Genomic DNA, 16812 nt, shown 5'->3' with positions numbered 1-16812 from the left:
ATCCTGTGCTAGTGTGTATGCGCACATGTGCATGTATCCTGTGCTAGTGTGTATGCGCACATGTGCATGCATCCTGTGCTAGTGTGTATGCGCACATGTGCATGTATCCTGTGCTAGTGTGTATGCGCACATGTGCATGCATCCTGTGCTAGTGTGTATGCGCACATGTGCATGTATCCTGTGCTAGTGTGTATGCGCACATGTGCATGCATCCTGTGCTAGTGTGTATGCACACATGTGCATGTATCCTGTGCTAGTGTGTATGCGCACATGTGCATGCATCCTGTGCTAGTGTGTATGCGCACATGTGCATGTATCCTGTGCTAGTGTGTATGCGCACATGTGCATGTATCCTGTGCTAGTGTGTATGCGCACATGTGCATGTATCCTGTGCTAGTGTGTATGCACACATGTGCATGTATCCTGTGCTAGTGTGTATGCGCACATGTGCATGTATCCTGTGCTAGTGTGTATGCGCACATGTGCATGCATCCTGTGCTAGTGTGTATGCACACATGTGCATGTATCCTGTGCTAGTGTGTATGCACACATGTGCATGTATCCTGTGCTAGTGTGTATGCACACATGTGCATGTATCCTGTGCTAGTGTGTATGCACACATGTGCATGTATCCTGTGCTAGTGTGTATGCGCACATGTGCATGTATCCTGTGCTAGTGTGTATGCGCACATGTGCATGTATCCTGTGCTAGTGTATATGCGCATAGGTGCATACATCCTGTGCTAGTGTGTATGCATGTGTGACTTCCCTAAAGAAAACAGACAAACTCGCAAAACACACACACAAGCACTAGCACACACACAAACACAAACACCACTCTCCTCCACATCTCTTCTCCCTGACTGCTTTCAGGAGAGCTGCCCTCTCCTTTCTTCTTGTTTTGTCCAGAGTGTTTGGCTGCTCTGTACCAGAGAACACTAACAGAAGGTCAGTGGCCAGGGTCTCTGTCAGGAATCAGACTGGGAGACAAACACAAACACCACTCTCCTCCACATCTCTTCTCCCTGGCTGCTTTCAGGAGAGCTGCCCTCTCCTTTCTTCCTGTTTTGCCCAGAGTGTTTGGCTGCTCTGTACCAGAGAACACTAACAGAAGGTCAGTGGCCAGGGTCTCTGTCAGGAATCAGACTGGGAGACAAACACAAACATGCCAACCCTGTCCAACTTTTTAAAGCACCAGACGCGCTCGGCAAATTGGAGATTCAACTGGCACGCATAGCACATGCCGAAATGTGGTCCCCCCCCACGCTCCTGCACGCTCTGTTTGTGAGTCTGATCGCAATTGTAGAATTGTATCAAATCAAGTCCATACAAGGTTGGAATACTTTCTTTCCTGACAGCATCCCATGTACACACATGGTAAACATCACTAACAACATGGAGATACAACGAACACACAAAGGGCCTTTATTCTTGGACTTTTTGAAATGTTAATAAACAAATAATAACACGTTATTTGTTTAGATACAAAATGTACAAACGTCTTATCTGCGACTTAAAAAAAGCTGCTCTGTTTCTTTCAGTCTCCTCACTCTCATCGTCTGACATTGCTTTACTGACTGGCTGCAACAACAATGATTTGTTAAATTAGCTGTTATTTTGTTTGGGACCTATGCTTACTTGTTTCCCAGGAGCACACGTGCTTAGACAAACATAATGGATCACACATGGTTCAGTTCACTCCTCTGAAAAGGTGTTTACAAAACAGAAACATAAGTACAGAACATATCAAATAAATATATGTTTTGTGGAATTAGCACAGATGGTCAGTATGTTTATTCCATTCCCTGTACAGTGTAGAATGGAGATAATTATCTATAACGTTTTTCTTAGCACATGACCCCAAGTTCAGTCTCTATAGTAGAGGAACGCTTGTCACCTCTCAAACAGGGCCAGTTTAGTATTGGCTTTTTAGACACGGTTCCTAATCAACTCTAAAAGCTAAATCATTTTGAAAACATAAAAACAAAAACAAATGATCACATGGACACAGACGGCAAATTGGCTACACAAAGCTTATCTAGGCTACCGCCAAGGGAATCTGACCGCTGTTGTTAAGGTGCCTCTGGTATTTCTTTGCAGCGCATACATCATTTCAGATTTAGGAAATTGATAAAATCTCAAATCTAGTGCAAAGGCATTTTAGAAGCATGGCCTCTATAGCTGATACTGGACACTCATTCATTCTTCATTGCGCAGTCTTCTAAACTCCCAACTCCATTTAAGATGGTTATATTTATTTTTGATTATACTTTTGTAATGCTTTTTGTGACGTGGATCATAGTTACAGTCTATCAGGTTGCGTGATTATCGTAATGTTACGTGGAAAAAAAACAACTAATGGGACGAATAATGAAATATCACACTCGCACAAATGAGACCATGTCACGCCCTGGTCGAAGTATTTTGTGTTTATCTTCATTTATTTGGTCAGGCCAGGGTGTGACATGGGTTTTTGTATGTGGTGTGTATGTAGTGGGATTGTAGCTTAGTGGGGTGTTCTAGGTAAGTCTATGGCTGTCTGAAGTGGTTCTCAATCAGAGGCAGGTTTTTATCGTTGTCTCTGATTGGGAACCATATTTAGGCAGCAATATTCTTTGGTTGTGTTGTGGGTGATTGTCCTTAGTGTCCTGATGTCCTTGTTCTGTGTTTGTTTACACAAAGTATAGGCTGTTTCGGTTTTCGTTACGTTTATTGTTTTGTAGTGTTTGTGTTTATTCGTGTCTACGTTGTTTATTAAACATGGATCGCAATCTACACGCTGCAGTTTGGTCCGACTCTCCTTCACCACATGAAAACCGTTACAGACCAGTTATTTTTCGTATTTGCATTTAATTTATTTCACTAGCAAATGCGAGTGAACTGCTGGCACTTTAGAAACCACTGAATGTCCATCTTCTTAGCTTGAAACAATTAGTGTTTACCTTTCCACAGCACACAGAGTCGAAAATAGATTTGTCAATGTGTTCACGTACAGCTGACAGTTGGCAAACTCAGCATCATAACAAACAGGAGGAGGGGCCGTAGTATTCCCATAGCGGGCATTAATATCAGAATGACACCGGGTAGCTACGTCGAATAATGATTCATCTCCATGTCCGTTGACACAAACTCCCTACATGTCTGTGTGTTGCAGCTCGAGAATCGGGATGTTAGATTTACTCAGTGGAATTATTTTTTATTCAAATGTAAAACAAATACAACATAAAAATAAGGCCCTATTCATTTCTGCATACTTTTAACTTGGATCTCCTACCTGCGTACATGGACAGAGAATTGCGTAGTTGGAACGCAAAGACATGATCACATGGAACTATCTTCCATATCCATTTACTCAGCAAACAGCAAAATAACCTTTAAACTGTGGATTAAACAACATCTCATGGAACAGAGGGGACTGTGAGGACACACACACACACACACACACACACACACACACACACACACACACACACGCACACACACACGCACACACACACACACACACACACACACACACACACACACACACACACACACACACACACACACACACACACACACACAGAGACACTTTTAGTTGTGTTGCTTATATATAGTTGTATTTTAAATGTGTGTGACTGTCCTACGGTCTATCATTGAATCAGTGTCATGTTAATAGTGTTTTTGTGGATCCCAGGAAGAGTAGTTGCTGCTTCTGCTAAGGATAATGGAGATCCTTATAACCAAATAATAAACAATTAAACACAAACATGTACACATGCACACACACTCAGGCAGACATGCACACACACTCAGGCAGACATGCACACACACTCAGGCAGACATAATAATAATAATATAATAATAATAATATATGCCATTTAGCAGACGCTTTTATCCAAAGCGACTTACAGTCATGTGTGCATACATTCTATGTATGGGTGGTCCCTATAATAATATATGCCATTTAGCAGACGCTTTTATCCAAAGCGACTTACAGTCATGTGTGCATACATTCTATATGCACACACACTCAGGCAGACATGCACACACACTCAGGCAAACACATACACACAGACACACACGCACATACACACGTCCGGAGTCCCCCAGGCAGAATAGAAACACAACCGTTCCCTGACTCTTGTTTTTCAGAAACGCATCAGAACAGAGTGTATGATCTCAGTATTGGGAGCATGAATAATTGTATCTTTGGTGTAGTCGTTGATGTTAGAGATACAATAAAGTAATTTGTATGGGTGCGAGGAGGAATATGAGCATGAACACAGTTTGGTTATGTAATAACATCAACGTATACAAAGACATGCACACACAGACACATGCATGAAGACACAGACACATGCACACGTAGACAGACAGATAGACTGTTGACATCTTCCTCTCCCCATTGTTAGCACTTACGTAAATAATCCTGCGGCACCCTGATTCCATTTTCTCCTTTTTGAGAAATGAAAGAGAATCTCTGTGCGGATGGTGGGATGGATGATTCATACATTATTTTGCATGAGCTGTTTCTTTTTTCCCCTTTCCCTCTTCACCTGAGTTTGGAGCAACGGAGTACACACACACACACACACACACACACACACACACACACACACACACACACACACACACACACACACACACACACACACACACACACACACACACACACACACACACACACACACACACACACACACACACACACACACACACACACACACACACACACACACACACACACAGTACTCACATTCAATGCGTATCTGTTCCATCTCTGACACCTCAGCAATGGACTCCTTTAGATCTTCTAGAAACTTGAGCAGCTCCTCGGCGCTCTGGGCACAGAAGTTGAGCACCTGCTTCTTGTCTGAGCCAAAGGGTGAGATGATGGTGATGCCATGGGGGTAGTCTGAGGTGGAGAGATGAGAAGGAGATTACTTTTTTTACATAATAGTGTTGGCTAATAAGAAGGATGAAACGATATCGCCAAATGTCTTCCTCATATCGATATCCAATGATATTGGTGCCCACCACTTGTAGTTACATATTGCAATAGACCCAGATTGGCTAAAGGCATTTGTACCAAAACGTTGGTCAAACAGATCCATATGAACTAGTTTGTGGAGTATTCAAGGATGTAACTGTACTGGAGTTTCTTTTCACAATAACAAGTATTATGGTTTAAATCACTAAACAGAGATGAGTTCCCCCAAAGCAAAATAAAGGCTTGATCCATCACAGCCAGGTACCTAAAGAATGAACCATTTTCTCACATCTTCAACTGACACAGTAGCAACAAAAAATATCAGAATGCTTTTTTCTCCTTCCCCAAAGAAGGGAATGAGGCAAAAGAGCCAATAAATTCATTGGGGAAATGAGATTAGTCGCTACTGTTTTCTGTTTTCATTTCTCACTATCCGTGCTCCGGCGCGCCTCGCTCTCCCCTTCGCTCTTTTAAATGGCACTTTGACGATGGAGGCACTGCATCTGCCCGAGGCGTGAAGAAAAGAATATCCCTGTATGATAGATTTCATATGAAAATATCACCTGCCTGGCTGAATGCAGAGTGGCGGGAGGATCAGGAGGAGAAACTAGATAGGGGGCCACATCCAAACTCCCCTTTTTCCAATAACCCCGCGCGACCGGGTCTGAATCCATTATCAAAACATACATTTCTTCTCCCTGCCAAATCCCCGTGACTATAACTCAACCCTTCTGGGCTGGCTGGCTTTCAATTGCACAACCTGGTAGGTTTTGATGCTGACACATTCCATGCAAATATGTTGGTTTGGCAGTTACATGTATGCATGCATGTATGTATTATGTATGCATGCATGTATGTATTATGTATGCATGTATGTAAAAATGTGCTTATCAAGTCACATAATAAAATGCATGGACTCAATAATAGTGTACAATAATAGTGTTTAACGTGATTTTTGAATGACTCAGCTGAGCAGTGAATTTCAAACACAGATTCAACCACAAAGATCAGGAAGGGTTTCCAATGGATCGCAAAGAAGGAGACCAATTGAAGTTTTTATTTACACTTTATGTGGTGTATTAATACACCCAGTCACTACAAAGATACAGGCGTCCTTCCTAACTCAGAGTCGGAGTGGAAGGAAACTGTTCAGAGGCCAATGATGAGTTTAAAACAGTTACCTCCAAAATACTAACCTAAATGACAGAGTGAAAATAGGGAAGTCTGTACAGAATAAAAATATTGAAAAACATGCATCCTGTTTGCAATAAGGCACTAAAGTAAAACTCCAAAAAGAATGTGACAAATAACTGTACTTTATGTCCGTTATATTTGCTGCAAATCCGACACATCACTGAGTACCTCTTCATATTTTCAAGCATGGTGGTGTCTGCATCATGTTATGGGTATGCTTGTCATCGGCAAGGGAGTTTTTTTTATATAGAAAGAGAAACGGAATAGAGCTAAGCACAGGCAAAATCCTAGACCTGGTTCAGTCTGATTTCTAAAAGACACTGGGAGACAAATCCACCTTTCAGCAGGACAGTAACCTGAAACTCAAGGCCAAATATACACTGGAGTTGCTTAACATCACAATATTGAATGTTCCTGAGTGGCCTAGTTACAGTATTGATTTAAATCGTCTTGAAAATCTATGGCAATACCTGAAAATGGTTGGCTAGCAATGATCAACAACCAATTTGACAGTGCTTGAAGCATTTTGAAAAGTATAATGGGCAAATCTTGTACTCATAGAAAACTCATAGACTTACCCAGAAGCTCTCACAGCTGTAAACGCTGCCAAAGGGGATTCTAACATGTATTGACTCATGGTTGTGAATAATTATGTAAATTAGATGGTGTTGTATATCATTTTCAAAAATGTCTAAAAACATGTTTTCACTTTGTCAATATGGGGTATTGTGTGTCGATGGATGATAAATGTTTTTATTTAATCCATTTTTGAATTAAGGCTGTAACACAACAAAATGTGGAATAAGTCAAGGGGTACGAATACTTTCTGTAGGTACTGTATGTACGCATGTATGTATGTGACCCATGTGAGAATCAAACCCATAACCTTGGGGTTGGCTACGTAATATGTTAGTTTAGTAGAGTCTTTTTATCCAAATAAATGGAGTTATGTATGATATACTTAAATCAAGGCTAACACAATGCATTCTGGGTAATCTATGTGACTGGGGTTGCTAGCACCATTTATCTGCTTCATTCCCTTTTGCTGTTTTCACTACATTCTCCCTCTCTCTCCCTCCCACCGTTTATATCCCTCCTCTCTATGCTGCTGTCCTATTCTATGATAGTGGTGTAAATGTCTCAAAAAGGGATGTACTCTGAAGGTTCTACTTGCAGATCAAGATAACATATTTCTGCACGGCTTACTGCTTGTTTCACTTTGAGTTGCCATGGCAACATCGGTTAAGAAATAGTTTTCGTCCCTCACTCGGTCTCATTCTCCCAGTCTCTCTCTCTCTCTCTCTCCCAGTCTCTCTCTCTCTCCCAGTCGCTCCCAGTCTCTCTCTCCCTCTCTCTCTCTCTCTCTCCCTCTCTCTCTCTCCCAGTCTCTCGCTCTCTCCCAGTCTCTCTCTCTCTCCCAGTCTCTCTCTCTCCCAGTCTCTCTCTCTCCCAGTCTCTCTCTCTTCCAGTCTCTCTCTCTTCCAGTCTCTCTCTCTCCTAGTCTCTCTCTCCCAGTCTCTCTCTCTCCCAGTCTCTCTCTCTCTCTCTCCCAGTCTCTCTCTCTCTCTCTCTCTCCCAGTCTCTCTCTCCCAGTCTCTCTCTCTCTCCCAGTCTCTCTCTCTCTCCCAGTCTCTCTCTCTCTCTCTCTCTCTCTCTCCCAGTCTCTCCCTCTCTCTCCCAGTCTCTCTCTGTCTCCCAGTCTCTCTCTCTCTCCCAGTCTCTCTCTCTCTCTCTCCTAGTCTCTCTCTCTCTCCCAGTCTCTCTCTCTCTCTCCCTCCCAGTCTCTCTCTCCCAGTCTCTCTCTCTCTCCCAGTCTCTCTCACTCTCCTTTGGAGGGTGAGTAGTGATGCTGGTGTAGGTGACTTACACTCGCTCTCAAACAGTGTGAAGTGCATGCCCAGGAGGCCCAGGGCTTTACAGAAGGTGTAGGCTGCTGAACTCTTCTTCTTCGGACACAGCTTCAGGATCTGAGGGTAAAAAGACACTTATCTTAAACTAGCTAGGTGAGACAACCACATATCACACTCGTAGTAAGTGCATTTTTCCTCAATAAAGGAAAGACAGAGCTGTCAATCAGAACATCAAAATAAGAACCTATTCAGGATGTCTTCTGTTCCACTTTAAAAACATATTAGTGTGGTTTTATGGACACAGATCAATCCTAATCCTGGACTTAAAAGGCATTTTCAATTGAGATTCTCCATCCTTTTTTTTCCAGGACTAACTGTGACTGGAAAACAGCCCCAAAGACATAACCTCCAAAAACTGTAGTTTAGGAGCAGAGTAAACCGTGTTTCCATTGAACAGATGGGCAGCAATTCCATCACCCTTGTGCCCTTGAGCAAGACACTTAACCTCCAAAAACTGTGTTGTGGGAGCAGAGTAAACCGTGTTTCCATTGTAACAGATGGGCAGCAATTAGTATTCTCTTCTATTATTGTCAAAGCCTTTCTCTTCAATCTCAGTCAGCACTGCAGGTGTTATTGTCAGGTTAGGGTTGGGTTTAGGTGATGGTTGGGGTAAGGTTTAAAGCCTTTCTCTTCAATCTCAGTCAGCACTGCAGGTGTTATTGTCAGGTTAGGGTTGGGTTTAGGTGATGGTTGGGGTAAGGTTTAAAGCCTTTCTCTTCAATCTCAGTCAGCACTGCAGGTGTTATTGTCAGGTTAGGGTTGGGTTTAGGTGATGGTTGGGGTAAGGTTTAAAGCCTTTCTCTTCAATCTCAGTCAGCACTGCAGGTGTTATTGTCAGGTTAGGGTTGGGTTTAGGTGATGGTTGGGGTAAGGTTTAAAGCCTTTCTCTTCAATCTCAGTCAGCACTGCAGGTGTTATTGTCAGGTTAGGGTTGGGTTTAGGTGATGGTTGGGGTAAGGTTTAAAGCCTTTCTCTTCAATCTCAGTCAGCACTGCAGGTGTTATTGTCAGGTTAGGGTTGGGTTTAGGTGATGGTTGGGGTAAGGTTTAAAGCCTTTCTCTTCAATCTCAGTCAGCACTGCAGGTGTTATTGTCAGGTTAGGGTTGGGTTTAGGTGATGGTTGGGGTAAGGTTTAAAGCCTTTCTCTTCAATCTCAGTCAGCACTGCAGGTTAGGTTTGGGTTTAAATAAGGATAAGAAATCCATCATCGGTCAGAGAGGATCAACACAGCATATTCATATCATCCTACTAATAACCTTCAGAGAGACAATTTACACAGTATAGCTTTCTCTCTGTGACAAATCCTGTTTCCAGTGAATGTGACATAACAGCACTGCAACTTTTTATATTTTTTCACGGATGTGTTTGTGAGTGTGTGGGGGAAAACAGCTATGCCTTATGGGTAGAGATATAATGAGGGAAATAATGAGAGAGCGAGAGAGAGAGAGCGAGAGAGAGAGAGAGAGAGAGAGAGAGAAGAGAGAGAGAGAGAGAAGAGAGAGAGAGAGAGAGAGAGAGAGAGAGAGAGAGAGAGAGAGAGAAGAGAGAGAGATGGCAGCTCTCCTACAGTATAGAAACACCACAGATAGAGAAAGATGAGAGTATCTCCTCAGTGCTGATACTGCAGGGCCTTTTTGGTAAGCTGCCATATTAAACCAATACATCACCGTGACACATCCATCGCTGCAGACGAGTGTTAGAACCTCAAGAATGATGATTAACTCGTAAAGAAGAACACCCTGACAATTCATTTCACACAGTAAAATAAATATGAAAATGGCAAACTTATCACAGACCCTGCTCTCTGAGTAGTCGTGAGAAACAAGGTCTCGCAGGAACCCGCCCTCTTAATTACGTGTAATTGCGTAAACCTCGAGAGTGCGTCCTCATTTTTTTCACGCTTACAAAATGAGGTTCAGCGATTGAAGTAATTATGACACTCTCTTTGTGCCGAATCATCAGTTTTCCGCCAAGATGTCGCAAGAGTATTTTGTCTGGCCCGGCAAAGAATAAGCATTTTCAAAACTCCCCTCCTCCCTTCCTCCCTTCGGGGCACAATTACTTTTCGACGGCAGCGCAGGCAGCAGAGAAACACTTTCATTTTTATTTTCTCTCCCCCAGTTTTTGTTCGAGACAGATTAAGATGAGAACCAGTGGAATTATGGGAGTAGTTTAATACTTCACATAGATAACATTTGGAGTTGCCCTAATGGTTTTATTAACTATAACAGACATCGATCTCTCAGCTATTTAATCTATGATTAACTCCGAGGCCCATTCGATGTGACTTTGACCAAATGAATGACTGAAGCTTGGACTTCATTACTGACCCCGGTAGTTATTTTCTTTCCCTAGGCTTGAGTGTATAAGTTCACTGCGGACTCCGTTTAACCTACTGTACCATCTATTATTTAAGAAATTAGTCATGAAACAAAATAGAAACTAGGGACGTAGTCTTCAGAAAATGGTTCCCTGTGAGAGACTTCCTGGGAATTACATCCCTTGAATATGTTTGGCAGGAAATACAAGCTGCTTTATATGACTGTGACCACACTTCACGAGTCGACTACAACCAAGTTGATAGTGAGTTCATCTCTGTATAGTTTACAAATGTTACTACTTTAGGTCAGGTGACACCACACTTCCCAAAAGCAATTGTGGCGCAAATCAATTAAATCCAAACACGTAGACATTTGCAGTACTATAATCCCATAACAATGTCCCCCTATAATCCTCAGAGGGGTGTAGTAAATTGATCATCCCTTCTGAAGACAATACTATATTTCCCACAATCCTTTGCAGAGTCAGTCCGGTGTCAGGGAGTCTTACCACGATAAGGTCATTGAAGAGGAAGACTTCTCTCTGGTGGGCTGCCTGTTTCTGGGCCTTGTTGACGTCCGTCACCTCAAACAGACGGCTACAGCACACCAATCTTCTGTGGGGAACAGACAGAACCTACAGAGAAATAGAGAGATTGATTTTAGAACAAACTTTATTGGCACAATCCAACGTGTTTACATAGCTAATTCAACGCCAATTCAAAAATAGAATACTCTGAAGAGAGAGAGAGAAAGAGGGAGAGATAAAAACTTGTTTTGCAGAAAAAGTTGAAGGGAAAGTGGTGATATCACTCCACCATTTTTCATTGGCTTCTTCCAAGATCTCACAGATGCACAATGATGCGCTACCTTGTTCTACTGTAGGCTGCAACAGAATTACACCGCTGAGCTATCACTCTCCTGTCAATAACTGCCTCCATCAATCCAAAGGATTCTGCTACATAAGGTCTTATTGATGAATTCTGCTCAGGCACAGATTGGACAGTTATGTCCGTTAAAAATGACCATGAAGCCTGCTTCTTAGAACACTTCACATTTTCAGAGATGAAAGATAGGAGAGAATGGATAGATGGAGAGCAGACAGGAGGGATAAACTGATGCCGTTGGCGAGCCAAAGCAGGGGGAGAGAGGGAGGGGGAGCGAGAGAGACAAAAAGAGAGAGAGAAAGAGGGAGAGAGAGAAAGAAAGAGAAAGAAAGAGAGAGAGATGAAAGGTGGAAAGCGAGTGTTGTTGATTAAAGGTGTCTTGGCCATGGCCCATCGATCTCTCTGTGCTCCATTGACACCCTTAAAGAGAGGCTCTGATCTTTTAGCCTGCAAGGGGTTTTCTAAAGTACACTAAACCTCACAGACAAGTTCAAGTTTTTCCTCTTTTTCCCTCTTCGTCTCACACTTGGCTATAGTTACCTCTTCCCCCTCTCATTCTCTTTCTCCCCCTCTCTTGCTCTCTCATTCTCTTTCTCCCCCTCTCTTGCTCTCTCATTCTCTTTCTCCCCCTCTCTTGCTCTCTCATTCTCTTTCTCCCCCTCTCTTGCTCTCTCATTCTCTTTCTCCCCCTCTCTTGCTCTCTCATTCTCTTTTCTCTTATAGTGGAAGAAAAAAACTAGCAACACAATAAATAGAGAGTGATGAACTGAAACGGTGAGTGACTTTTTCGCGAACTGACCAAATTCACATAGAAATGTGAGTTATAGATCTGTCCTTCTCATTGAAAGCAAGTATAAGAGGTAGATCTGTTTTATGTGCGCTATTTCTATGCTTCCAGTACTTAAGTTTAGTTTAGTCTTTTACTTTCGGTTTTGTGCACCAGCTTCAAACAGCTGAAAATACAATATTTGGGGTTCTGGAAAATACATTTCACAGCGGTTTAGATGGTACAATGATTCTCTACATTACACATTATTATTCCTTCACATAAACAGAAATCAGGCAAACTATTAGAATATTAGCAACCAGGAAATGGGGGAGCAATGTTTGCATGGTACATATTTAAAGGTGCAATCTATAACTAAAATGTTTGGTCAAAAGTGTTGAACTTGTTTGGATATTCAGTTAACTGACAAAAATAATGGAAACACTTGACTAAATGAGGGGTACAATGTATATTGCAAGCAGGTGCTTCCACAGAGGTGTGGTTCCTTAAGCAATTAACATCCCATCATGCTTAGGTTCATGTATAAAAATGCTAGGCAGGCCATTATTTTGGTTACCATGGCTACACCCCATAGGATGACAACGCCCCCATCCACAGGGCATGAGTGGTCACTGGATGGTTTGGTGAGCATGAACACGATGTAAACCATATGCCCTTGCTGGGAGATTCTAGAGCGGTGCCTGAGACAGCTTTTTCCACCATCAACAAAACACTAAATGATGGAATTTATTGTGGAAGAATAGTGTCGCATCCCTCCAATAGAGTTCCAGACACTTGTAGAATCTATGCCAAGGTACATTGAAGCTGTTCTGTCCTGTGGTGCCCAACGCCTTATTAACACACTTTATGTGGGTTATTTTATTTGGCAGTTATCTGAATATTTTAAACTGCACCGTAGAATTATTGTTCTATTTCAACATTCTTTGTCTATTGTATTTTCTTGCATAATCATTTTCTATTTTTTTAATATCATATGATATAAGATGACAACAGAATCTAACTTGAAATTATCAAATACAGTGCCTTCAGAAAGTATTCATACCCCTTGACTTATTCCACATTTTGTTGTGTTACAGCCTTGTTTGGCAATTTTTTTGCAAATTTCTTAAAAACGAAATCTAGAAATATCTTACATACATAAGTATTCACACCCCCGAGTCAATATTTTGTAGAAGCACCTTTGGCAGCGATTACAGCTGTGAATCTATTTGGGTAAGTCTTTAAGAGCTTTTCACACATGGATTGTGTAACATTTGCCCATTATTCTTTTCAAAATTCTTCAAGCTCTGTCAAATTGGTTGTTGATCATTGCTAGACAACCATGTTCAGGTCTTGCCATAGATTTTCAAGTAGATTTTAGTCAAAACTGTAACGAGGCCACTCAGGAACATTCACTGTTTTTTATTTTTTATTTTACCTTTATTTAACTAGGCAAGTCAGTTAAGAACAAATTCTTATTTTCAATGACGGCCTAGGAACAGTGGGTTAACTAATATAATATAATAATATATGCCATTTAGCAGACGCTTTTATCCAAAGCGACTTACAGTCATGTGTGCATACATTCTACGTATGGGTGGTCCCGGGGATCAAACCCACTACCCTGGCGTTACAAGCGCCATGCTCTAACAACTGAGCTACAGAAGGACCACGTTAACTGCATGTTCAGGGGCAGAACGACTGTCTTCTAAGCAACTCCAGTTTAGATTTGGCCTTGTGTTTTAGGTTATTGTCCTGCTGAAAGGTGAATTCCTCTCCTAGTGTCTGGTGGAAAGCAGACTGAACCAGGTTTTAACGGTGATTAATTCCATTCCGTTTCTTTTTTATCTTGAACAACTCTCCAGTCCTGGAAGATTAAAAGAATACCCATAACATGATGCAGCCACCACTATGCTTGAAAACATGGAGAGTGTTACTTAGTAATGTGTTGTATTGGATTTGCCCCAAACATAACACTTTGTATTCAAGTTAATTGCTTTACCAATTTTTTTGCAGTATTACTTTAGTGCCTTATTGCAAACAGGATGCATGTTTTGGAATATTTGTATTCTGTACAGGCTTCCTTCTTTTCACTCGGTCAATTAGGTTGGTATTGTGGAGTAACTACAATGTTGTGGTTTCGTTCTTCTCCGGCAACTGAGTTATGAAGGACGCCTGTATCTTTGTAGTGACTGGGTGTATTGATACACCATCCAAAGTATAATTAATAACTTCACCATGCTCAAAGTGATATTCAATGTCTGCTTTTTATTTTATTTGTACCCATCTACCAATAGGTCTCCTTCTTTGCGAGGCATTGGAAAACCTCCCTGGTCTTTGTGGTTGAATCTGTGTTTGAAATGCACTGCTCAACTGAGGGAACTTACAGATACTTGTATGTGTGGGGTACAGAGATGAGGTACTCATTCCAAAATCATGTTAAACACTGTTATTGCACACAGAGTGATTCCATGCAGCTTATTATGTGACTTGTTCAGCACATTTTGACTCCTGAACATATTTAGGCTTGCATTAACAAATACTTAAATGGTTTCATTTTTAATTAATAATACAAACTTAATTCCACTTTGACATTATGGGGTATTGTGTGTAGGCCAGTGACAAAACATCTCACGTTAATCCATCTTAAATTCAGGCTGTAACACAACAAAATGTGGAAAAAGTCAAGGCGTGTGAATATTTTAAGGCACTGTATTTACAATTACAATGACTATTATTCATCAAATGTACAGACTGACTCCCAGAGGGGCAGATTTAAGGCTCTAATAGCTCCTAGTATAGAGACACTCATTGGAGTTATAAGGGTTATGCTAGGTCTCTTCACAAAATAATAATAACTGTGTATCCCCTCAGGAGTACATGAGAATTAACTGGAGATGACGCTAGTGTAATTCAGTTCCCTTACGGCTCCTAGGATTAACAGTCCAGCTGCACATAGGGTCCAATACAAAAACTATAACACTGTCCACTGGGGGCCGTGGAAAGGGCAACTGCTTGAGAAAAAAAGGCGGGCAGGAAAGACAGACAGAGAGAGATAGAGAGAGATGGAGGGATAATGAGGCTGAGACAGAGAGAGATGGAGGGATAATGAGGCTGAGACAGAGAGATGGAGGGATAATGAGGCCGAGACACAGAGAGAGATGGAGGGATAATGAGGACGAGACAGAGAGAGATGGAGGGATAATGAGGCCAGAGAGAGATGGAGGGATAATGAGGCCGAGACAGAGAGAGATGGAGGGATAATGAGGCTGAGACAGAGAGAGATGGAGGGATAATGAGGCTGAGACAGAGAGATGGAGGGATAATGAGGCCGAGACACAGAGAGAGATGGAGGGATAATGAGGCCGAGACAGAGAGAGATGGAGGGATAATGAGGCCGAGACAGAGAGAGATGGAGGGATAATGAGGCCGAGACAGAGAGAGATGGAGGGATAATGAGGCCGAGACACAGAGAGAGATGGAGGGATAATGAGGCCGAGACACAGAGAGAGATGGAGGGATAATGAGGCCGAGACAGAGAGAGATGGAGGGATAATGAGGCCGAGACACAGAGAGAGATGGAGGGATAATGAGGCTGAGACAGAGAGAGATGGAGGGATAATGAGGCTGAGACAGAGAGAGATGGAGGGATAATGAGGCCGAGACACAGAGAGAGATGGAGGGATAATGAGGCCGAGACACAGAGAGAGATGGAGGGATAATGAGGCCGAGACAGAGAAGATGGAGGGATAATGAGGCCGAGACACAGAGAGAGATGGAGGGATAATGAGGCCGAGACACAGAGATGGAGGGAGAGGATGGAGGGAGAGAGAGATGGAGGGATAATGAGGCTGAGAGAGAGATGGAGGGATAATGAGGGTGAGACAGAGAGAGATGGAGGAGGGATAATGATGGAGGGATAAGACAGAGAGAGATGGAGGGATAATGAGGCCGAGACAGAGAGAGAGATGGAGGGATAATGAGGAGAGACAGAAAGATGAGGGATAATGAGGAGAGAAAGAGAGATAATGGAGTGATTGAGGTGAGACACATGGGGGTTCCAAGATGGAGGGATAATGATACAGAGGGATGCAGAGAGAGATGGAGTATCAAGACAGAGAGATGGTGGATAATGAGGTTCGAGACAGAGAGGTGGAGGGATAATCGAGACAGAGAGAGGTGGAAGATAATGAGGTTCTGAGACAGAGAGAGATGGAGAGATAATGAGGCCGAGACAGAGAGAGAGGGGCGAGGGAAACGGAGAGAGGAAAATGTGGGTAATGAAAGAGTGAAAGAGAGTGGGTGAGTTTAGGTGAACTACATGGGGTTCCAACATGTCCATACAGCGTGCAGTATCAATACAGAGACAGGTGAACTACATGGGGTTCTGTCACCTCTATACAGCGGCCAGTATCAATACAGAGACAGGTGAACTACATGGGGTTCTGTCACCTCTATACAGCGGCCAGTATCAATGCAGAGACAGGTGAACTACATGGGGTTCTGTCACGTCTATACAGCGGCCAGTATCAATACAGAGACAGGTGAACTACATGGGGTTCTGTCACCAGTATCAATACAGAGACACACAGCGGCCAGTATCAATACAGAGACAGGTGAACTACATGGGGTTCTGTCACCTCTATACAGCGGCCAGTATCAATACAGAGACAGGTGAACTACATGGGGTTCTGTCACGTCCACACAGCGGCCAGTATCAATACAGAGACAGGTGAACTACATGGGGTTCTGTCACCTCTATACA

The 16812-nt window shown here is 42.5% G+C and overlaps 1 protein-coding gene across 1 annotated transcript in view; it reads right to left on the bottom strand.

The window, feature by feature from the left end:
* The window catches only part of LOC124025801 (IQ motif and SEC7 domain-containing protein 3-like), a gene marked incomplete at its 5' end in the record, with an annotated part of 50308 nt that overhangs the window by 14683 nt on the left and 18813 nt on the right, over positions 1–16812 (bottom strand). The window contains 3 exons of the mRNA XM_046339128.1: positions 4739–4897; positions 8034–8133; positions 10906–11031. Of these exons, the coding sequence (XP_046195084.1) occupies positions 4739–4897; positions 8034–8133; positions 10906–11031 (385 nt within the window). The remainder of the gene's footprint in view (positions 1–4738; positions 4898–8033; positions 8134–10905; positions 11032–16812) is intronic.

The sequence above is a fragment of the Oncorhynchus gorbuscha genome, unplaced genomic scaffold (genome assembly GCF_021184085.1).
Source record: "Oncorhynchus gorbuscha isolate QuinsamMale2020 ecotype Even-year unplaced genomic scaffold, OgorEven_v1.0 Un_scaffold_2453, whole genome shotgun sequence".
In the NCBI taxonomy this organism is placed as follows: domain Eukaryota; kingdom Metazoa; phylum Chordata; class Actinopteri; order Salmoniformes; family Salmonidae; genus Oncorhynchus; species Oncorhynchus gorbuscha.
Note: the sequence above shows the minus strand (reverse complement) of the source record. Positions and strands in the feature narration are given on the sequence as shown.